The 24,325-nt window shown below is 33.8% G+C and overlaps 1 protein-coding gene across 19 annotated transcripts in view; it reads right to left on the minus strand.

The window, feature by feature from the left end:
- Positions 1 to 24,325, minus strand: part of CDC42BPA (CDC42 binding protein kinase alpha) — a 325,266-nt gene that overhangs the window by 111,718 nt on the left and 189,223 nt on the right. For 17 of the 19 annotated variants that reach the window (XM_060305121.2, XM_060304916.2, XM_060304641.2 and 14 more), the window contains 4 exons: positions 23,439 to 23,561; positions 11,232 to 11,365; positions 1,359 to 1,601; positions 996 to 1,106 (listed from right to left, as the gene is read on the minus strand). In XM_060305121.2, coding sequence (XP_060161104.1) covers positions 996 to 1,106; positions 1,359 to 1,601; positions 11,232 to 11,365; positions 23,439 to 23,561 — 611 coding nt within the window. The remainder of the gene's footprint in view (positions 1 to 995; positions 1,107 to 1,358; positions 1,602 to 11,231; positions 11,366 to 23,438; positions 23,562 to 24,325) is intronic. The other 2 variants (XM_030868499.3, XM_060304871.2) reach the window with 1 other exon arrangement.

Raw genomic sequence — 24,325 nt, forward strand, 5'->3', positions numbered from 1 at the left:
AATGCAGAGGAATTGGGATATGCAAAGGGTAGAGTCAAGAAAAGGCAGACATCATATTCAGATTATAATTTAGTGTTATAGAAATATGAAGTCAATTAATCCTAATTCTCTCACTTTTGACATATATAATATTATTACTATAGCTAATAGTTACTGACCACTTATGATGTGGCAGCTTACATACATGTATATGTACTCCTTACATGAAAACAATGAGATAGGGTTTTACAAATGAGAAATTAAGGTCCAAAGAGATTAAATGTTTTGTCCAGCGATACACAGCTGGTAACTGATGAGGTTGGGCTTTAAAAGCAGATAGTCCAACTCTAGAGCTGGCACAAAGATTTCCCTTGCTAAGCACTTCTGCTGAGATGTTTAAATCCAGGCCAATTATCATCTCATCCCACTTAACAGAAGTATCTGCAAAGCTACCTCTGAGCCTCTCCTAAGTCACTTAACAAGACAGAGGATCTGGACATCTAACCCTGCCTCCCATGAGATTACCAATATATCTTGTCAAGGTATGCAGCCCTTCATAATTTTTTTTTTTTTTTTGCGGTACTCCAGCCTCTCACTGTTGTGGCCTCTCCTGTTGCGGAGCACAGGCTCCGGACGTGCAGGCTCAGCGGCCATGGCTCACGGGCCCAGCCGCTCCGCGGCATGTGGGATCTTCCCGGACCGGGCACGAACCCGTGTCCCCTGCATCGGCAGGCGGACTCTCAAACACTGCGCCACCAGGGAAGCCCCCTTCATAAATATTTTAACTCCTTCCTGAAAGATTTCTTCTCCCCACTAAATACAGCCGCCTTCCCTTTCCTTACAGCATGATTAAGAAGTCTATACCAGCTTCCTATTGATAAGAATGAGAAATAAGAATACTATGTTTGAAGGATAGCTAGTTTTTACTCTACACCAAAAAGAGAACATAACATAGTCCTGTTAAGCAGAAAGAGGAGAAATTAATTCAACTTCATAAATATGAAATCAAACGATACCTTCAGTCCCTCTAATTCATTTTGCAGTTGCTTAGAATAGTGCTCGCTCTGTTCGCGCAATTTCCTGTCTTTAGATGCTTCAGCAGCTACAGCTTCTGTACGAACTTCCAGCTTTAAAATAAAATGATAAAAGCAGATTTCATGGTTATAATTGTTTCTCCAATAAAATGTCTCCCCATGGGAATTTACCTTGCAATAGATAGATAACTCAAATGTTGAAATTCATATTAAATATTATTACCAAACTAAAAAAAAAAAACTCTTTTCAAAAATTAAAGAATGAAATATATATTATTTCACTAGTCTGAAAAAGCAGCTTTAATCACTACCCCATGGGCACTACAAATTTGCCTGACTACTAACCTCTTTTTTGGCTCTTTCTGTTCTGCGCAGTTCTTGCCTTAAGCTTTCAACTTTTTGCATCACCAGGTCCACCTCTTCTTCCTTATCTCGGACATGGCGAGCAAGTTTCTGTTTTTGGGTGTGCAATTCTGTTAGCCGCTCATTGATCTCCATGAATTCCTGCATGGCCAGTTTCCTCTGACAGTGTGCGTCTTTCAGCTCTTTGGATTGGTTTTTTAATCGCTCACTAGCCTGGACTAGTTCCTACAGTTTCGTAAAAAGAATATAAGTTACCAATTCTGCACCCTAGGGACCAAATTTGGCCATCAAAATATTTATCATGAAGTCAAGAAGAGCCAAAATTATTCACCTCAGAACAAAATTAAAAGAAATGAACTACTTTTGAACAGATACTAGGAGCATGGTGCTCTGTTCATATTCTCAATTCCTTATGCTAACATGCTAACTGCAAAGGAACAACTGATTTAACCTTCCAGTACCTTAGTTTCAATAAACAAATAAACAAATAAAGGTATAGGAATACAAGATACAATGGTAAAGATAAAGATTTTGTGAAATTTAACGGATATCTGTGAGATTTTTAAAAATTATATCAAATGATTACAAATGATAAAAACAAGGGCTGTATTTGATGTGGAGACTAACTCTTGGGCCAGCAGCAAAGAGAAAAGCTAATTAAAGTGAGAAACTTAGAAGAAGCTGAAGTAGACTTGGGTCAGCAGAACCACCTGTCTCCCAGCAAAAGGAAATGCAACCTTCTTTGAGGAAGAGTCTCAATGATATCTATTTTTTTTTTAAGAGCATACACATATGAGCTCACAACCATAGATTTCCCAAACACCCAAAGGACAAACAACCACAAGCAAACATTACAAACAATAAAAATAAACCCCAATGGTATTTGGATATTAGAACTATCAGATACTGATAAGATTGCTATACATGAAATGTTTGAAGAAATAAAAGGAAATCATAAAAATAGGAAAATGACAAAAGACTATTTAAAATGATGAGGCAAAAAGACTACGAAAAACTGTTTATAAAACATTGTATAGAGCATTTAGAAATGAAAAAATGTAAGTATTAACATTAAAAACATGAATCTACCAATATAGAAAGCTCTACCTTTATGAAGAAAAATAAGAAGAAACACAAACCCAGAAACTTTAAAAAATAAAGTATATAACATTAAATAAAAATTAAAAAAAAAAGAAATCGGAGGGAAAAAACACAAATCACCTATTCCCCATCCTCAAAAAGGAAAAAAAAAGATAATTAGAGCAGACATCTAAGAAGTAACAATAGTAACAGGAGGACATATTTTTTAAGAGATAATAATTAAAATTGTACACACAGAAAAATTACTTTTGAAGTATGAGGCTACTTTTGAAGTATGAGGCTAAAAAATAATGAGATTCTTACAAACACAAATTGACAGAGCTTACCACAACCAGATCTGAACTTAAAGGAACCTCTAAATATTTATTTCAGGAAAATGAAAAATGATTTTAGAAGGACGGTCTAATGAAAGAGAAGTGGAGGGCTAAGAAATTGGTAAACATAAATATGAATGTAAGCAAACTTGTATATAAGATTGTATTATTGTCTCATTTGTACAGTAAACAAAAAGGACATAACTAACATATTGGTCCAAAAAAGCACAGTAGTTGGGAAGAAGCAATAGAGTTAAAGGTCCTCAAAGTGTTTGGAAGCAACAGTTTAAGATACTGGGTTGGCCAAAAGGTTCATTCGTTTTTTCCCGTAAGACGGCTCTAGTAGCGCTTAGCTGTCTTTAACCTCATTCGAAACAGTTTTGTTAGATTTTCTTGTGACACCTGTCATAACAGTATACATTAAAAAAAAAACTTAACAAAACTGGTGAATTTTTGTGTAGCCATTTTAATACTTAAGATGGAAGAAAAAAGCAACATTTTCAGCATATTATGTTTTATTATTTCAAGAAAGGTAAAAACTCAACTGAAACACAAAAGGAAGATTTGTGCAGTGTATGGAGAAGGTGCTGTGATTGACTGAACGTGTCAAAAGTGGTTTGCGAGGTTTCATGCTGGAGATTTCTTGCTGGACGATGCTCCACAGTCAGGTAGACCAGTTGAAGTTGACAGTGATCAAATCAAGACATTAACTGAGAACAATCAATGTTATACCACGCGGGAGACAGTCGACATACTCAAAATATCCAAATTAAGCGCTGAAAATCATTTGCACCAGCTTGGTTATGTCCATCGCTTTGATGTTTGTGTTCAACATAAGTTAAGCAAAAAAAACCTTCCTGACCGTATTTCTGCCTGCGATTCTCTACTTAAACGTAACGAAAACATACCGTTTTTAAAGCAAATTGTGATGGGTGATGAAAAGTGGATACTGTACAACAATGCGGAAAAGAAGAGATCGTGGGGCAAGTGAAATGAACCACCACCAACCACACCAAAGGATGGGCTTCATCCAAAGAAGATGATGTTGTGTATATGGTGGGATTGGAAGGGAGTCCTCTATTATGAGCTCCTTCCGGAAAACCAAACAATTAATTCCAACAAGTACTGCTCCCATTAGACCAACTGAAAGCAGCACTCAACAAAAAGCATCTGGAATTAGTCAACAGAAACCGCATAACCTTCCATCAGGGTAACACAAGACCGCATGTTTCTTTGATGACCACGCAAAAACTGTTACAGCTTGGCTGGGAAGTCTAATTCATCTGCCGTATTCACCAGACATTGCACCTTCAGATTTCCATTTATCTCAGTCTTCACAAAATTCTCTTAATGGAAAAAATTTCAGTTCCCTGGAAGACTGTAAAAGGCACCCGGAACAGTTCTTTGCCCAGAAAGATAAAAAGTTTTGGGAAGATGGAATTATGAAGTTGCCTGAAAAATGGCAGAAGGTAGTGGGACAAAAGGTTGAATACGTTGTTCAATAAAGTTCTTGGTGAAAATGAAAAATAAGTCTTTTATTTTTACTTTAAAACCGAAGGCACTTTTTGGCCAACCCAATATTAAATTTAAAAAAAAGATATTAAATTTAGACTTTGTTAAATATGCACGATAAAATTCAATACTACTAGAAACTGCTAGAATGAGTAGTGAGCAAAACGAGAACAAGAAAACAAAAACCTCAATTAAAAATCAAGAAAAATATTTTCAAGATGAAAAGAATTCTAGAGATTAGTTTCACAACAATGTGATGTACCTTACACTACTCAATTATACACATAAAAATGATTAGGATAGAAATTTTATGTTATATATATTTTGCCACAATTTAAAAAAAGAGCAAACTCAGCCATAAAAAGAATGAAATAATGCCATTTGTAGCAACATGGGTGGACCCAGAGACTGTCATACTAAGCGAAGTAAGTCAGACAGAGAAGGACATATGTCATATGATATTGCTTATATGTGGGATCTAAAAAAATGGTACAAATGCACTTATTTACAAAACAGAAACAGAGTTACAGATGTAGAAAACAATCTTATGGTTACCAGCGGGGAAGTGGGGAGGGATAAGTGGGAGATTGGGATTGACATACACACACTACTATATATAAAATAGAAAACTAATAAGGACCTACTGTATAGCACAGGGAACTCTGGTCAATACTCTCTAATGATCTATATGGGAAAAGAATCTAAAAAAGAGTGGATATGTGTATACGTATAACTGATTCACTTTGCTGTATAGCACTAAGTAATGCAACATTGCAAATCAACTTTACTCCAATTAAAAAAAAAAGAGTGAGAAAGGAGATAAAGATAAGCATAGAAAATGCATGACAAACAGAAAACAAAAAGTGGTAGAAACATGTCCATATAGATTAGTAATCAAAATAAGTATAAAAGGAGTAAGTTCACCAGTTAAATGCAGTTTGTTATACCAAATTATGAAATAAAATCTAGACTTAAATAGAAAAAGCATCATTATAGCAATGATAAAATTCTATTCACTAGAAAGAGATTCCACTCTAAATTTTTGTGCATTCCATAAGATAGACTCAAAATATATTAGAAAAAAAATGCTAGAACTTCACAGAAAAACTGGTGAATACATCATCATGAGAAAATCCAATTTCTCAATCATTAATAGATAAACCAAGCAGTTAAAAAAATAGTGAATATAAAGAAGATTTGAAAAGCTCAATTAATAACCTTCATGTATATTTAGAAGCTTGCATCCAACAATGGGAAACACATTCTTCTTAAGCATATATTGAATATTTAAAAATGAAAAGGTCTAGATCATGCCGTAATTCTCAGTAGATTTCAAAGAACAGATATCATACAGATCAAATTCTTTAATAATATTACCATTAAAATAGAAATAAAAAATAACAAGGCTAAATTCCATAATAACTCACAGATCAAGGAGAAAAATCATAAAGGGTATTAAAATATTTAGAACTAAAAAAATTTTAAATACAGAAAACAATAAAAATGTTTAGTAAAGACTAAAACTTGGGGATGCAGTAAAACGTATTGTATATACATTGGGGGAAATTTATAGCCTGAAATACTTACACTGAAACTAAAAAAAAGTTGAAATTCAATGAAATTCCACATAAAAAGTTAAGAGAAAACAATGTATTAACCGCTTCCGCCAATATGAGATGATAATAAAGAACATAAATTAATGAAAAGGAAACATGAGAATAATGAAGATCAACAAAGCCAAAAGCTTGTTCTTTGATCTCACTAAATATCTGGTGAGGTCAAACAAGGGAACAAGAATAAATGCACAAAGAAATAATATGAAGAAAGAAGGAGAGGTTATCACTACAAATCTAGGAGAAATCAAAAAAGGTAAAAGGATGCAATGAAAAATTTTATGCCAGTAAATTTTTCAACTTAAGAAATGAACAAATTCCTATAAAAATAAATTTAGCAAAACTGTTTCAAGAAGAAATAGAATGCCTGAATAGTCCTATAACAATTAAAGTAACTAAACCAATAGCTAAAAAAAACCCCATCCCCCCAAGTGGGAAAAAAAATCTCCAGACTCAGATGGTTTTACAGATGATTCCTCCAATGTGTTTCAAGGAACAAAACATTCTTGTTTTACAAACTTCTCTAGAGAACAGAAAAAGAGGCAGTGCTACTCAGCTAACTCTATAAGACCAGTATAATCTTGATACCAAAGGAAAAAAAAAGAGAGAGAAAAAAAAAAGCCAATCTCATTGAAGAAAACAAATAAAAAGTCCTAAAAAAACCCAAAGACATTATTAGGAAATCAGGTCAGTGATATATAAAGTGGGTAAACATGAACTCTGGAACTCAACTCCCTGTGTTGAAATTCCAGTTCCCCCACTTTCTAGCCCTATGATCTTGAGCAAATGTACCTAACTTCTCTGTGTGGGATCTCACCATTTATAAAATAAAAACACTACTACCACTGCTGCTGCTGCTGCTGCTACTACTACTACTACGTAAATCACAGGGTTCTTTAAAAGATTAAATGAGCTAATAAATGTAAAGCACTTAAAACAGTACTATTAGAACAGATGCAACATAACTGTTACCTATATTATCATATTAATATTTAGGAGACAATACATGGGCAATTCAGTTGTAACCCAGAAAAGTAAAAATGGTTTAACGGTAGAAAAAGTTTATAACTGTAAGTCATCAAACCAATTTATTTTTATTTTTGGCTGAGTTGGGTCTTTGTTGCTGCACCCGCGCTTTCTCTAGTTGAAGCAAGTGGGGGTTACTCTTCATTGAGGTGCATGGGCTTCTCATTGCGGTGGCTTCTTTTGTTGCGGAGCATGGGCTCTAGGCGCGCGGGCTTCAGTAGTTGTGGCTCACGGACTCTAGAGCACAGGCTCAGCAGTTGTGGCACAGGGGCTAAGGTGCTCCGCGGCATGTGCGATCTTCCCGGGCCAGGGCTCGAACCCGTGTCCACTGCATTGGCAGGCAGATTCTTAACCACTGTGCCACCACAGAAGCCCCAAACCAATTTATTAAAGGAGAACAATCATATAATTCTATCAATAGATATTAACAAATTTCTAGGAATTTGTTGCAATACTGTGCAAAAAAAGCACATTTAATAAAGTCAATACCCATTTTTGATAAAAATGATTAGCAAAATAGGAATAGAAGATAATTTTCTTAACCTGATAAAAAGTATTTACCAAAAACTTACAGAAAACATTATTATTTTCTTAGAAATCAGGAATAAGATAGGGATGCCTGCTATCATCACTTCTATTGAATGTTTTTGAGGTCCTAGCTTATACAGTAAGACAAGGAAAGAAAGAAAAGTAAAAAAAAAAAAATCAAAAGACAAAGGAAAAAACCTGTCATTATTTCATAAAACCTCAAAGAATCTCAAATATATTATTACAATTAATAAGAGTTTAGCAATGTTCCTAGAACAAAATCAGTAAGAAAGTATAATTTTCAAGGTACCATTTAAAATATGAAAACTTACAATCATAAATTTAAGGAAAGGCAAACAAGACCTGTATAGAATTTTATGGAGAAACATTTTAAAATACTTTAACGATACAGAGTGACATACTATGTTTGTGGATAAAAAGACTGTGGGACTGCAGAGAAAATAATTTTATGTTTTTGTACAGTTAGGCCTTTCTAAGCAAATTTTACTGAAACTCGGAACATGAGTTAAAAGCAAGCCTTGTAAAGTAATTTATGACTAATTTAGATACGTAGTGAGAAAACTCCAAAGAGATTTAACTCCTGGACTTATGTGTTTACATTTCAAGGAGAGTTGGAGAGAGAGATAAGAGCCTGTACCAAGGAGAAAATCTCTTTATAGAGCTGGAGACTTGGACACATCTTTCCACTGGAGTGACTTATTTATATTCCAAAGAGTCCTAGATCCTTCTCTTAAGGTTTCCAAGGAGACCCGCAGAAAGGTGGGTAGAGATAGAGGGGAAGTAGGAAGCATCTGCCTCTCTCCTCTATGTAAACACCCTGATTCACTATTTCAGGGCTCTTTCTCTACCATACAGTCTCCATATGTGTAGGGTTTTATCCAACCACCTCTCATTGTGTTGCCCTAAAGGGTAAGAACGGGCATACAGGAAAGCCACCTGGTTTATGTCTTGTTTTGCTTTTCTGAATGTAAATCGTAATAATCTTTCCTTGCTCTTGAAATCTTGTGTGCATTTAGAATGATATTAATAAACATGGATAAGAACGTAAAGACTCAATGTTATAATGATGTCAATTCTCTTGAAATTGCTCTATGGATTTAATGCAATTTTAATCAAAATCCCATCACAGTTTTCAAGGAATAGAGAGTTGAGATATAGACCCATGCATAAATGGAAATTTAACATATGACAGGGGTGACACTGCTCATCACTAAGGGAAGGAGGGCCTATTTAGTAAATGAACAACTGGCTAGCCATATGGGAAAAAGTGAAATTGGATCCTTATATGATACACAAAAATAAATTTCTGATGCATTAAAAATTTAAATATGAAAACCAAACTTAAAAACTTCCAAGATAAAAATTTAGGAGAATTGTTTTTTACCTCAGATTTCTTACATAAGCCAGCAAATGCAATAATCATAAAAATGAAGATTGATAAATTTGACTACATTAAGACTAAAAACTTTTGTTAGTCAAAAGCTCCCATAAACAAAATGAAAAGACAAGCCACTACCTGGGAGATATCTGTAACATACATAATCGATAAAAGATTAGCATGTCCAGAAAATTCTTAGAAACCAATAAGGAAAAGACAAACAACCCAACAGAAAAATGTATAAAGTATATTAAGAAGCATTTCACAAAAGAAGAAATCTAAATGATAAATGGACATGTGTGAGGATACTCAGCCTCATTAGTAATTAGAGAATGCAGATTAAGACCATACTAAAACATCATTTTAGACCTAAAATGTCAACTTAGATTAGGCTGGCCAAAAATAATATATCTAGTAATATAAAGTACTGTTGAATATAAAAACTCCTGTACACTATCGGTAGGAGTATAAACTGGTAGAAGCAGTGGAAAATGATTTGACATCATCATAAAAAATACACTATTTCCATTGCGTATGACCCAATTATTCTATTCGTGTTTGTGTGTGTGTGTGTGTGTGTGTGTGTGTGTGTCTGGATATATGTTCAAGAATGATCATAGCAGCATCATGTATAGTAGCTATTAATTATAAGCAACCTAAATGTCTGCAAACAAAAAATTAGATAAGTAAATTGTGGGTGCTGACATAATGGTGTATTTTATAGCAACTAAATAAATGATCAACAGCTACACAGACAAATCTTAGAAACAACGTTGAGTGAAAAAAGCAAATTGCAAAAGATTGCATATACCATTTTACAAAGCTCAAAAAAAGCCAACACTAATATACTGTTTAGAGATACACTAATATGTGATAAAATTTTTTTAAGGGAATGATTAACATAAAATTCAGAACAGTGATTACCATTGTCAGGGAAGTAATGAGAAAGGAATAGGAAATGACTACCCAGGGCTATGTCACAAAATAGGTAACGCTCTATTTCTTAAGTTGGATGTTTGGTTCATTTTATTATTTGCGTCAAAACTTATATAATGGTACATTTATTTTTTATATGCATCAAATGAAAAAAATCTTGAAAAGAATATCTGCTGCCTGTAGGATATCAGGCAAATCATTTAAAATTCTTTATCAATATGATGTGTTTCATTTCAGTACTACTCTCTTCTCAAAATATACTGAAAGGATTTTTAATATTAAAACTTATTAAAAATTGGCCAAGTACCTGTTACTATAAATCTAGATATCAGATGCTCATCCTTATTATGTTAACCAAGTTTGGCTGAGTAATCCTACCTTTAAATACATCATAGTAACTATTAATATAATATTATTAAAACAAATAGGATATGTTATAAATTCCAAATATTAAATTGACCATGAATATAAATGAATCTATACAAAACACTGCTTGAAAGCGCATCAAGAAAAAAGTAAAAATATACTAATCTAATTCACTTTGACCTTCATAGCTTTCTCTGTTAATCTTTTTGATTAGCTTCATCGGCAAAAGGTTATTTGTTTTATTTTTAATTACCTCCATTTCTTTACAGGCAGCAAGACTTATAAGTCTTTCCCAGAAGGACTTCATCTGTTTTATCAATGAATTATATACAACATCATTGAATACAATTTATACTATGCCATAAACCACTCATTTCTTTTTTGCATTGGCTAGTATTAATTCCAACATTCTAAAATTTGTTAATGAAAGGCAAAGTACACACAGCATATCATTTATGTAAAGTATTTTTCTCTAGTGCTCGAATATTATATATCCTATTGGACTGTGTTACTGTGTCCTAGATATTAACAAATTTTGTTGATGTTTATAGTAATATTTACGTGTTCACAAAGTTCTTATGAAAGTAACTTCAGCTTATTCATCCATGCTTTGAAAGATAAACTGACATCTAAAAAAATTATTAAAGAATTAAAGAAATTTTCTATCGTAATCTTTAAAGAATGCTCATATTAGCAAGTCACAATGAAAATATGCCTGTATTTTTCATTCTTCCATAGACACTAACAGATTTTTACTATTCTCTCACTTCTTCATAATATTTCTTTTTCAATAACATTTACTTTTAATCAAGTCCTTTGGTTATTAACTCTCCAAAAGAACAAAAGATTCTGAACTTTGAAGCCTCGAAAATTTAGAAGTTTCTTCATAACTAGCCATTCATCAAATGTCATACACCAAAATAATTCTTAAATTTTTAAACCATCTTTTTACAAAGTATACTATATATTATTGTAATTCCTTATGAATGCTTTCAGTATACAAATTAAACAAGATTAAGAATTCAGAAAAGGCTTTAACAATCTATCTATGTATTTTTACCTTATTTAATTCTTCCCTTTCTTGCTGTAATGTTTTGATTTGTTTTTCATAAGCCTTGATTTGTCTAAAAGCATCATCTAGTTCTCGCCTCACAGAATTAGCTTCTTCAAGTTGCTGTTCCAAGTGACTTGATTCTAAAAACAGGAAACAATGTTTCTTTTACTATTTGCATAAAAATAAATACTCAAAACCAAGGTTTAAAGCAACTAAATTTTAAAAAATAAAGTATTTTGAAACTGGTATTCAGCTTATCAACACCACATGCCACTGACTCATGAAAATTAAGTGCTTATCAGTTCACTGTAAAGATGGTTTATAGGTAATGCCAGGATGAAGAACAAATTTTAAGTGCAAAGTTTTGCACAGAATTTATGTGCAAAAATGCCTTCATATCTATTAGAAAAAAAAGACCATAATTCCAAAAAACAGTATCTTCAGAACCAATTGAAAACTTAAAACTAACAAAAAAGAACACGACCAATCAAACAAAATAGATAACTTTTCCTCTACTGTTAGTTAGCATTCCTCTGCTGATATTACTCAAATTATTGTATGATGATGGTTTTGCTTGTAACGTTGTGGTTCCAGATCACCCCGCCTGGTTTCACTAGTGGTGATTTGAAGAATAAACTCTGATTTCTAAAAGCAAATATTTGAAATAGGCTCAGGGAGTTGAGTAACTTGCCTAAGGTCACATTGCTAAATGAGTATCAGAGCTAACTACAGCCCACCAGTCTTACATCAACCTCTCCAACTTAAAAAGTAATGTAATCAAGTGATGTATAACATTGTAAGTTCAGAAGAGTTATTATAAAATAAAATAAAATAATTAATCTTAACATATGCTTAAATAAAATTTAATAAATTGATATGAAATATACCTGGCATCAAAAGTAAATTAGCAAATTAAAGAACTGAAGCCAGTGAAAACAGAGAAATCTAAACACATTCACTGTTAATTTTGTTCTGGATATTTTCTATTCTTTACAGCCTTGTTACTCTTGAGTGTCATCCCCAGAGAAGCAGCATTAGCATCCTCTGGGAGCTTGTCAGAAATGCAGATCCTCAGGCCCCACCCCAGACCTAATGAATCAGAATCTATATTTTAACAAGATCCTCAGGTGGCTCATTCGCAAATTAAAGGCTGGGAACAAATGCACAGAGCATTGCACACTGTTGAGTTTGATGCTTTCAATAAACGAAGAAGTGTTTATAATACATTAGTTCTATTGAAAAGAGCATTTCATTTGTATAGACAAATCCTGTAGTCAAGAAGTAACTTAAATGTATCCGTGTATTACACACTAACTGGTTCTAGGTTCCTTAAATAAAATAATTTACTAATATTCAGTGCCCTAAACTTACAGATTTATTAAAAGCTTATTTATATTAGGTATTAGTTTTTAGCAATTTTGAAAATATCTGCAAAGTTGCATATAATCAGTTTTCATTTTGTCTTAATAGTATGTGTTAAGTGTTTTCCTTGAAGAACAATAAAAAAATATCAATGGATGTTTAATCTTAAGGATCACAGGGTATTTAGTCTTATATTCAGAAAATTACATCTTATCATTCTCAAATTTCAGCATTTCATGTGGGAATTTTTCTGTTTATACTAATTTCTTTTAAATATCTTAAAATTTTTTTGTTATTTTAACTTTTCAGCATTTTTAGGATTTCAATGATTTGTAAAGTAGGTATAATTTAGTTTGTTATTTCTAATAACTTGGAGTCAAAATTTAGTATGTGACACAGCTGATTTCTATCATTTCTGGGGTCATTTTAATCAAATTTTATGGCTAAGGTATATCAATCTAGAGTAGTAAGTAACATGGTACATTTAGTAATGCCTTCTGAGAATGCTCACTTCCTTTCTTCTACTTTGAAAAGTTTTCCCCTAGCATGTTAAAATTTTTGCAAATTATTGAGTCATCCATTTATCTAAACTGCTGTGTTAGAAACTAAAAAAGTATCAATATTTAATAAAATGTCTGCATCATATGAAGTTTACAGCAAAATGTATTAAATGTGATAGCTTCAACAGTCTTTAAGAATGTTTTTATTGTTTTATTTCAATATAGGTTAAATTTTAGTTTTATCCCAGCCATTTCATGTTGGCAGCTTTGCCATGGAGTTGTTAAGTAGATAATACAAAATACATGTCAGATTTTCATGACTCATATTTCAGACACTTTAAAAATGCCTAAAATACTCAAAATATTCATTTAAACAACAACAGGTAAATTATGAGAAGTACATGAGGAAATGTACTGGCTAAAGAAGTTGGAGAAGACAAACTCAGCCAATTACTTGTAAAACCCTCTAATATGGAGAAAAGTATAGCACTTGTAATTTGGAATACACAGAATTTTGTATCGCCAAAGATAAAAACCCCAAATCAAGAAAAATTCAGAATGTATTGAACTTTGGCCAACTACTTATAAAATGGCTCAGGCAGAAGAACCTTCACTTTCACTACAACAAATAGAAAATTCGATTAAAATTTTGAAAGAAATCCTCTAAGACTATCAAAAATATCTATTAAATATACGGCAACATGACTAGCCAAAACATTTAGATGAAGTTATTTAAAACTATTTTAGTGATTAAATTGAAAAGCAGTACTAGGGAAGTGAGATTAGCTCATAGCAACAAAATGATTCTTAACTCACTGCTGCTAGTAGAATCCTGAAACTCAGTCTGTTAGTAATAAGGATTTAAGGAGGGCACAATACACAGGAATTTTCTTTGCACTGTGTGGTATATAAGAGAAATATAAAATACGGTCTCTGTCTTGAAGGAGATAGGAAGACAAGAGTAACACTCTTGAAATCATAAAGGAGAAAATCAAATACAAATTGTGTGGCAGGTTATATGGATGATATAGGAATTAAGAGAAGGGCATGACTACAGTGGCACTCACAGCAGAACACTGATAAACTACAGAGGGACTGAGGCTGGAGTCAGAAGGAGGCTGACAGAACAATCAAAGCACCTCTCTCTCTGATACACAAGAGCAGTGTCACAGCTTTTCCATTATGGTCTTATTTCTCAAATAATCCATAACTCTTCTGATGTGAAGAGATTTTACTTCTAACCATGATGAAGGAAAACAGATTTCCCTATTACCTTCCCCTCCATTCACTATTTTTCTCCTTTACTTACATATTGTAGGACAGTATGTGTGTGTGTTTGTGTGTGTGAGGGAGAAAGAGACAGAGACAGAAAGAGAGAGAAAGGGGACAGAGGGAGACAGAGAAAGGGTGGTTTCAGTGTAGAGTTGGAGGGACACAGACAGTACACAGAGGTGCAAACCATAACCCTTGAGGCACTGTATGGCAATTCCTAAAAAATTAAACACAGAATTACCACATAATTCAGGAATTCCACTTCTTATTATATACCCAAAAGAAGAGAAAGCAGGGACTTGAACAGATATTTGTACAGTCATGTTCAAAGCAGCATTATTATTCACAATAAACAAAAGGTGGAAGCAACCCAATAGTCCATTTATAAATAAGTGGATAAACAAAATATGATATATACATACTGAGGAATATTGTATTAAGGTAGGAAGTTCTGACACATGCTATAACATGGATGAACCTTGAATACACTATGCTAAGCGAAATAAGTCAGTCACAAAAGGACAAATATTTTATGATTCCATTTATATGAGGTTCCTAGAGCAGTCAGATTCTAAGAAACAGAAAGTAGCATGGTGGATGCCAGGGCCTAGTGGGTGGGAGGAATATGAGTTATTGTTTAATGGGTAAAGTAGAGATGGATGGTGGAGATGGTTGTACAGCATTGTGAATGTGCTTAACGTCACTGAACTGTACATTGAAAAATGGTTAAAATGATCATTTTAATATTATGCACAGACCTACTAGAGAATGGACTTGAGGATATGGGGAGGGGGAAGGGTAAGCTGTGACAAAGTGAGAGAGTGGCATGGACATATATACACTACCAAATGTAAAATAGATAGCTAGTGGGAAGCAGCCACATAGCACAGGGAGATCAGCTCGGTGCTTTGTGACCACCTAGAGGGGTGGGATAGGGAGGGTGGGAGGGAGGGAGACGCAAGAGGGAAGAGATATGGGAACATATGTATATATATAACTGATTCACTTTGTTATAAAGCAGAAACTAACACACCATTGTAAAGCAATTATACTCCAATAAAGATGTTAAAAAAAGATTAAAAAATGAATTAATGAATGATATTGAGGAGATGGAATAAAATCTAGAGTATCACTGGGACTAACACGTGACCAAGAAAACAGTGCTTGTGAAGGAAGAATACTAAAAAGAGGGATATAGCCTTTCTTACAACATTATTTTCACTGATTCTATTCCACCTCTGGGAAATGATAAAAAATAATGAGTAGAGTAATCCTATAAGCACTGACGTTAGGGAGAAGGTAGGAATAAAGTAAAGGAAGGGCATTTCAACCAATAATTTAATGGTAATCAATTTCCCCAATTCGGGTGATGCCAGGGACCATTTATTTGTATGTAAGGGATGTGAGTGTGTTGGGGATTGCCTGTAAAGACACAATGTAAGAAGATACATTAGGAAGTGGTCAGAGATTTCCAAGAGTGAGGTTTCATTTAGTCGTTCATTCACTCATTCATCAACAAATACTGATTTAGGGGTTTTTATGTGGCAAGCATCATTATAGGCACTTCGATATATCAATGAATAAAATACTCAAAGTCCCTGTTTTCTAGGAGCTTATAGTCTAGTGGTAAGGTAAGGGAAGTAAAGCAACATAAAATTTTAAAAATGTGTCAGTGGTGAAAAGTTTTATAGAGAAGTAGAAATTTACTAGGTGAAGAGTGTTTCCAGCAAACAAACAAGCAAAAGGAAAGAAAGAAAGAAATAGATGTTTAGACGGATGGATGGATGGATAGATGGATGGATGGGCAGATGGATGGATGAAAAAAATGAATGAAATGGGGGTGAAAAAAAAGAAGACTACATAAAAACACAACAACCAAATATGTGTAAAACCTGGAGGTGATTAGGTGAAACTAAAAGTAGTTCACCATGGCTGGGATCAGTGGGTGAGGGAGTAGTAACAAAAGACAAATCTAGAGAGCAAAATACATGCAAGATAATGAAGGACCCTGTAATTAGAATTGAGAAATTTTACTTTTATCCCAGAGGCAACGGGGATCCTCTGAAAACATTTACGTATGTATGTTGAAGCTGTGATGGGATCAGATTTATATTTTAAAAGCTGGACATTATACGTAAAATAAACTAAGAAGTCTGAAATTGGAGAGAAAAAGGATGACTGGCCAGGGACAATGGAATCTGACACAGTGTGTCAGGAACACTGAAACTACTGTAAGTTCCCTGGGTTTTCTTTTTGGTTCTTATTTCACAGACTTAGAGCTGAAGAAGCCAGCAACGCAGAAATGCCAACAGAAGCAGAGAACAAAAGCTTGAACAAGGCTACTCTCTCTAGCCAAAGAACCAAGAAGAGGGTAAACTAGCAAGACAGAAAAGTTTTAGAAAATAACCACTCTGCTCAAGTTAAACACCACAGAAAACACTGTGGCCTGATGACCACCTGTGTCAGCGAAAGACAAGTGAAGAACTAGATTTCCAATCACATGAGGTTTTAATGAAGTGCCCAAACATACCACAAGGGTAATTAAGAGAAGGGGGGCCAGGATTTTCAACCCCCTTGGCTGGTAACAAGCCCCTTCCCACACACAGTGTCAGTGGAGACCACATGGGGAACCGGGACTTCCATCTCCACCCAGCATTAATGAGGATCTCCCCCTTCTCTCCATTGGGGTGGTATCAGAAAAGAGTAAGAACTTTCACCATTGCCCAGCAGTAATAAGGCCACCCCTGTCACAGTGTCAGTGGAAACCAGTCACGGGGCTGGAACTCCCATTCCCTTCCAAGAATAACAAGGAGCCCTTCCTTGGGTGTCAAGGGAGGTCAAGTGGGGAAACTGGATTTCTACCTCAACCTGGCAGTAAGGAGATGGCAATCCCCTTCCCACTGCTGGAATGGTGTCAGGAAAAACCAGCTAAAATGGAAGGTTTAAATAAGATCGAGAGTCATTCATCAAAAATCACTCATCCTACCAAGAACTAGAAAAATCTCAACTTGAATGAGAAAAGAAAATCAATAGATGCTGACACCAAAATAACAGAGATGTCAGAATAATCTGACAAGATATTAACACAGCTATAATAAAAATGCTTCAATGAGCAATTATAAACATATTTGAAACAAATGAATAAGTAGAAGACCTGAGCAAAGACACAGAAAGTCTCAGCAAAGAAATGGAAGATTAACAAAGAACAAAATGGGAATTTTATAAATTAATAAAATAAAAATATTGGTAGATAGATTCAGCAGCACAAAGGAGGGATCAAAGGGATCAGTGAACTGGAAGGTATAACAATAGAAATTAACCAATCTGAATAACAGGAAAGAAAAAACAGAATGGAAACAAAAATGAACAGAGCCTCAGGGACTTGTGTGATGATTTACAAAAGATCTTACACTCGCATCATCAGAGTCCCAGAAGGAGAAGAGAAAGTAGGCAGGTCTGTAAAAGTACTTAGAAAAATAGGGTCTAAAAGAATTCCAAAATATGGCCAAGACACATAGACCTACAGATTCAAGAAGATGAACAAACACCAAACAGAATAAACCCAAAGAAATCCATGCCAAAACACACCGTCAAACATCAGAATACTACAGAAAAAACTTGCAAGCAGCCAGAGAAAACTTCTTGCATAAGGGGAAAAAATACTCAGAATGGCAGTGAATTTCACCTCAGAAAACATGAAACTTAAAGGAAGCAGCACAGTATTTTTCAGATGCTAAAACAAAAGAACTTATCAATCCAGGCTCCTATGTCCAGCAAAATATTCTTGAGGAATAAAGGGAAAATCAGGACATTCTCAGATGAAGAAAAATGAAGAGAATTTGTTGGTAGCAGACCTACCTTTTAAAAATGGCTAAAGTAAGTTTTATAAACACAAAGCAAACAACAAAACAAGGAACGCAGTAATATCAGGAAGGAAGGAAGAGCATCACGTAAAAATACGGGTAAATAGAATAGAATTTTTTTCCCGCCTTAAGCTTTCTAAATTATCCTTCATGGTTTAAGGAAACATTATAACCTGTCTGATGTGCTTCTAAAACATCTGAAGAGGAAATAATTGAAACAATTATATAATAAACAGGAAGAATAAACAGTTGTCATCAACATAAAATAGACTGTTACATTTTATGTATGCCTCACAGTAACCACAAAGCAAAAACCTTCAGTAGATACACGAAAGAGAAGGAAATAAAAGCACCACTATGGAAAATCATCAATTCACAAATGAAGTCAGTAAGAGAGGAAGAAAGGAACAAAGGAACTGTAAAACAGGCAGAAAACAATAAGATGACATTAGTAAATCCGTGCCTACGCAATAATTATTTTAAATATAAATGGATTAAATTTTCCAATAAAGACCTCAGGTGGCTGAATGGATTAAAAAAACAATACCCAATTACATGCTGCCTATAAGACTCACTTCAGCTTTAAGGACACACATAGGCTCAAAATCAAGGGATGGAAAAAGATATTCCATACAAATGGAAACCAAAAGAGAATAAGGGTAGCTACACTTTTATCAGACAAAAGAGAGGTTAAGTCAAAAATAATAACAAGAGACAAAAAAAAGTTTATTATATAATAATAAAGGGGTCAATTCATCAAGAGGATATAACTATTAAAAATTTTTATGACCCCAACATTGTAGTGCCTAAATATATTAAGTAAATACAACATATCTGAAGAGAGAAATAGACAACAACACAATAATAGTAAGGGACTTCAATATTATACTTTCAACAATGGATACATTATCTAGACAGAAAGTTGATAAGGAAAGATTGGACATAACCTATACTTCAGAGCAGATGGATCTAACAGATATATACAAAACATTCCATCCAACAGCAGCACAATATACATTCTTCTCAAACACACATGGAACATTCTTCAGGATACATCAAGTTAGGTTACAAAACAAGTCTTAACAAATTTAGAAAGAATGAAATCATACCAAGGATCTTTTCCAACCACAAAGGTATAACACTAGAAACCAATAACGGGAAAGACTGGAAAAATTCACAGAAATGTGGAAATTAACACATTAGTAACCAGAGGGTCAAAAAGAAATTAAAAGGGAAATTTCAAAAAATCTTGAAACAAACAAAAATGGAAAAAATATACCAAAACGTTTGGAATGCAGCAAAAGCAGTTCTAAGAAGGAAGTTCATGGCAATAAACACCTACAGTAAAAAAAAAAAAAAAAAAAAAAAAACAAAGAAAGAAAAACAACTCTCAGACACCTAACTTTACACTTCAAGCAACTAAAAAAAATAATAAGGATATTTATATCAATCCTTCTCAAAGTTTTTCAAAAAATAAAAGAGGGAATACTCTCAAACTCATTTTATGAGCCCAGCATTACACTGATACCACAGCCAAAAGCAAAAATCAACAAATGGGACTACATCAAATTAAAAAGCTTCTGCACAGCAGAGGAAACCATAGACAAAATTAAAAAGCAACATATGGAAAGGGAGAAAATGTTTGCAAATCAACAAATATTTGACAAGGTGTTTGTGAAAGTTAATAAAGGGAAGTCTCACTAAAATGGAGTTGGGGGGCCAGAAGGGGGAACTCTCACACAGTAACTCTCTTCATCAATTACAGGAAGAACTGTCAATTACAGTTCCAAGAATGGAATCATCAATTACAGGCCCCAACAGGAAAGACAGTACATCACATCTCCTATAAGAAATCAACTACCCCAGGAACTAAGCCAATGAGAAACCATCTTCACCCTGAACTCTCACTATTCTCCAAAGGACTTTCATTCAAAACAACCTTTACCGACTTCCTCATTTTTCTCTATAAAATGTTCCTCACTTTGTTTGTTAAACTTGCCTATGATTTTTGCCATGGCTTGCTTGTCCCAAACTGCAATTCTCTGCTATTCCCAAATAAACCCATTTTTTCTGGTAAAATAATTGACTTTTACTTTTAAGATCAACAAGTTGATACAGAAAATGTACAAAGAACTCATAAACTCAATGGCAAAGAAACAAACAATCCTATCAAAAAATGGGCAGAGGAGCTGAATAGACATTTTCTAAAGAAGACATATAAATGGCCAACATGAAAAGGTGCTCAACATCACTTATTATCAAGGAAATGTAGATCAAAACCAAAATGAAACATTATCTCACACCTGTTAAAATGGTTTTCATCCAAAAGATAAGAAATAAAAAGTGTTGGCAAAGATGTGGTAAAAAGGGAACCCGTGTGTACTATTAGTGAGAATGTAAATTGGTGCAGCTACTATGGAAAACAGTATGGAGAGTCCTCAAAAAATTAAAAATAGAACTACCATATGATCCAGAAATTCCACTTCTGGAATTGTATATATACCATAGAATACTTTTCAGCCACAAAAATAAATCTTGCAATATGTGACAATATGGATTGGATCTTGAGGGCACTGTGCTAAGTGAAATAAATCAGACAGAGAAAGACAAATACAGTAAGATCTCACTTACATGTGGAATCTAAAACAAAAACAACAATAACAACAAACTGAACTCACAGATATAGAGAAGACTGGTGGTTGCAAGAGACGGGGGTGCAGGGTGGGTTAAAGAAGGAAAGATGGTCAAAAGGTACAAACTTCCAGTTATATAATAAATAAATACTGGGGATGTAATGTACAACGTGGTGCTATTATTACAGTTAATAATACTGTATTGTATATCTGAAAGTTGCTAAGAGAATAGATCTTACAAGTCCTCATCACGAGAAAAAAGAATTTATGACTATATGCGGTGATGGAAGTTAACTAATCTTACTAAGGTGACTATTTCACAATATATACAAATATTGAATCATTATGTTGTACACCTGAAACTAAGATAATGTTACGTGTCAATCATATCTCATTAAAAAGCCAAAAAACAAAAGAAGAAAACAAACTAAAAACCCAGGCAAAGGCAGTACAAAAAAAAAAGAAAAATACAACAAAGATGAGTATCTCTCATGTATACAGATTAAAAATTCCTGAACAAAACAGTGGAAATAGAATTAATATATAAAAATAATTATACACCATGACCAGGCATGTGAATATTCCAATGATTCAATATTTCAAAATCAACCAATTTAATCCACCATATTAACAGGTTAACTAAAGAAAAAAACACACATGTTCATATCAATCAGTGCAGAAAAAATATTTGATAAAATTCAAACCCATTCATGATAAAACCCTTAGAAACACAGAAATAGAGGAGAGCTTCTAAATTGATGAGAGTATCTATAAAAGTCCTACAGCTAATATTACAATTAAAGGTGAAAGACTTAATACTTTCCCTCTAAGATAGGAAAGAAAACCAGGATGTCTGTTCTCAACACTCTTCTTCAACGAAGTACCGCAAGTTCTAGCCAGTGAAATAAGGGGGAAAAAACCCCAAAACATCCAGATCAGAAAGGGCAAAAGAAAATTGTTCCTATTTGCAGATGCATGATGGTCAGCCCAGAAAATCCCAAGGAATCTTAAAAACAAACAAACAAACAAAACAAAAAACCAAAAATCCCTCCTAGAACATGTAAGTGAGATAGACTTATGTAAATAGGTTTTTCCGAATCCATATCACTTCTTTGAAGTGATATGGATCACTAAACATCCTAGTTGTGTCTTGTGTCTCACTGCTTTTTTAGTGCCAAAAAACTCAAATACATTCAGTGCCACTGATAATGTTTTAGTGTTGATATCAAAGCAAAGTAAATGATTCTACTTATCATATTCCTAATCTAACTTAGTTTTAAAAAGATAAAGCTACAGAAATTTGATAAAGAGATGTTTATTAGGAGGACAGCCACTTAAAAAAATAGAACAGCATAAATTATGCTCAAATTTAAAATCTCCATGTGCCTTAATATTGCATTTTAAATAATCCTTTTTGTAAAAGACACTGGGTCAGATCCTTATTTTCTTCACTTATTTTGGCCTAAAACTACTTTTCTAGAGAGGTCTGACTGTTCTAGCTAAAATAGTACCTTCTCTCTCTCTCTCCCCTTACTCTTACTGAGATCATGTGATGCCTCTAAACCCTGCAGAAGGCTCCCATTTCACCCACAGAACAAACCAAAGACCTAACAGTCAGTAAGACTCCACTGATCAGGCAATGAGCCCTCTCCACCTGTTTAATTTCTCTACCCTCATGTCCATCCATTCCACCTGCTTGCTCATTCTGCTCTAGCCTTGCTGTCCTTTTATGTTTTATTTGAACTCACGAGGCACAATTTGACAGTAGGGCCTTTGCACTGGCTGATCCGTCTGCATGTAACATGTGTTTCCCATTTAACTGCATGGCTAGGCCCCTTAACTCCTTCAATATTTTTCTCACATGGATCACACTATTTAAAATTATAAAACACCTCATCTTACACTTTTGACCCATTCTCCTTAATCTTTTCTATTTTTAAGCACTTATCACCTTCTAACATACTGTATCATTTACAAAGTTACATAGTTATTGTTTAATGTCTGTTGTTTGCCCTCCACCCCAGCAAGGACAAAGATTTTTATCATTTTGTTTAGTACTGCATCCCAAGATCATAAAACAACACCTAGTACATAGTAGCTACTCAATAAATATTTGTTGAATGAATGGAATAAATGAATAAATGGATATAACATTTATCAGCATATCAGCATATCAACAGCATATCAACAATTCAAAATTAATTTTAATTAACCTACACTGAAAAATGAACTACTCATATAAATGCTTTGCCAGACAAATATCCCAAATGAATAGGTCCTCCAAAAAGTCATCTTTTTTCATGTAATTCTGGGTAAGGTGCTCCTCCTGTGTACTCTCTATGTACCTATGTTTATTTTTCTTCTGGCCTTTTAACACGTACTGCAAAAAACTATTTGTTTATCTTTTTCCAAGACCAGAACATGAGCTCCTTGAGAGCAGAACCATTTTATTTGCTTTTCCCTCACTGGCACATAGCTCACATCATGTAACACATAACAGGTACTCAATAAATGTTTTGTGCATGAATAAAACATTTAAAAATATCTACTAAACAGAATTAATAATGAATCACAGAAATTTACCTCTTAGTTGTTTCCTCAGTTTTTCAATTTCTTCTTTTAAGTTTTTGATTTCTAAATCTTTACTTGCTGTTAGGGGACCATCAGCAGTTGAATACTGCAGAGCCTGGACAGTCTGTGTTGACTCTTTAAAAAAAAAAAGAAAGGATGAAAAATATGCTCATACTCTAAATTTTAAAAACTAAGAGCAATATATTTCTTTCTAGAGAAATCCTTATTTAATTGTACTAATCGAAGCATATACCTACTGACAAAAGCATGTAAACACATTAAAATTAAACCACAAAACTCCATTGCATGTTGTTAAAATTATATGTAGGAAACAGTCTACCTTCTAATATGTGAGGTTTTCAGTTTTAAATACTGTTGGTACATTCTGCCAGTGAGTCAACTATTCAGCCCCCTTTCATCCTAGCACAAAATGTCATCATGTGATAACCCAACAACATATGTCAGATGATGTATGAAAAACTGAGCCTGGTGTATGAAGAGAGGTTTAGAGATGTTAATATAGAATATGTATAAGTGCTGGCCTTCCAAATTTTATATATGAACACTGAGGTCCACCTATTGACGACCTGGCTCATCAACTTAGTTAAAATAGGGATTATTCATTTAACTTGTGGTTCTAATGAGAAGATGCAAGGTACTAAAGAAACATTAAATCTAGTGAAGCTCATTCCCAGATACCATTAAAAGATGTGGAAAAAAAAGAAATGGTCCTAAAACAGTTACTCTGCTAGCTTATAGAGGGACCCCAAATAGTAAATCTCTACCTCACCATAATTTTTTGTTAGTACAAATCATTTACTGACTGCTTTAGATTACTAATATTATTTATATATTGTTTTACATAACTTATATTACTTATATATTTATATTATTTATAT

The sequence above is a fragment of the Globicephala melas genome, chromosome 1 (genome assembly GCF_963455315.2).
Source record: "Globicephala melas chromosome 1, mGloMel1.2, whole genome shotgun sequence".
NCBI lineage: Eukaryota > Metazoa > Chordata > Mammalia > Artiodactyla > Delphinidae > Globicephala > Globicephala melas.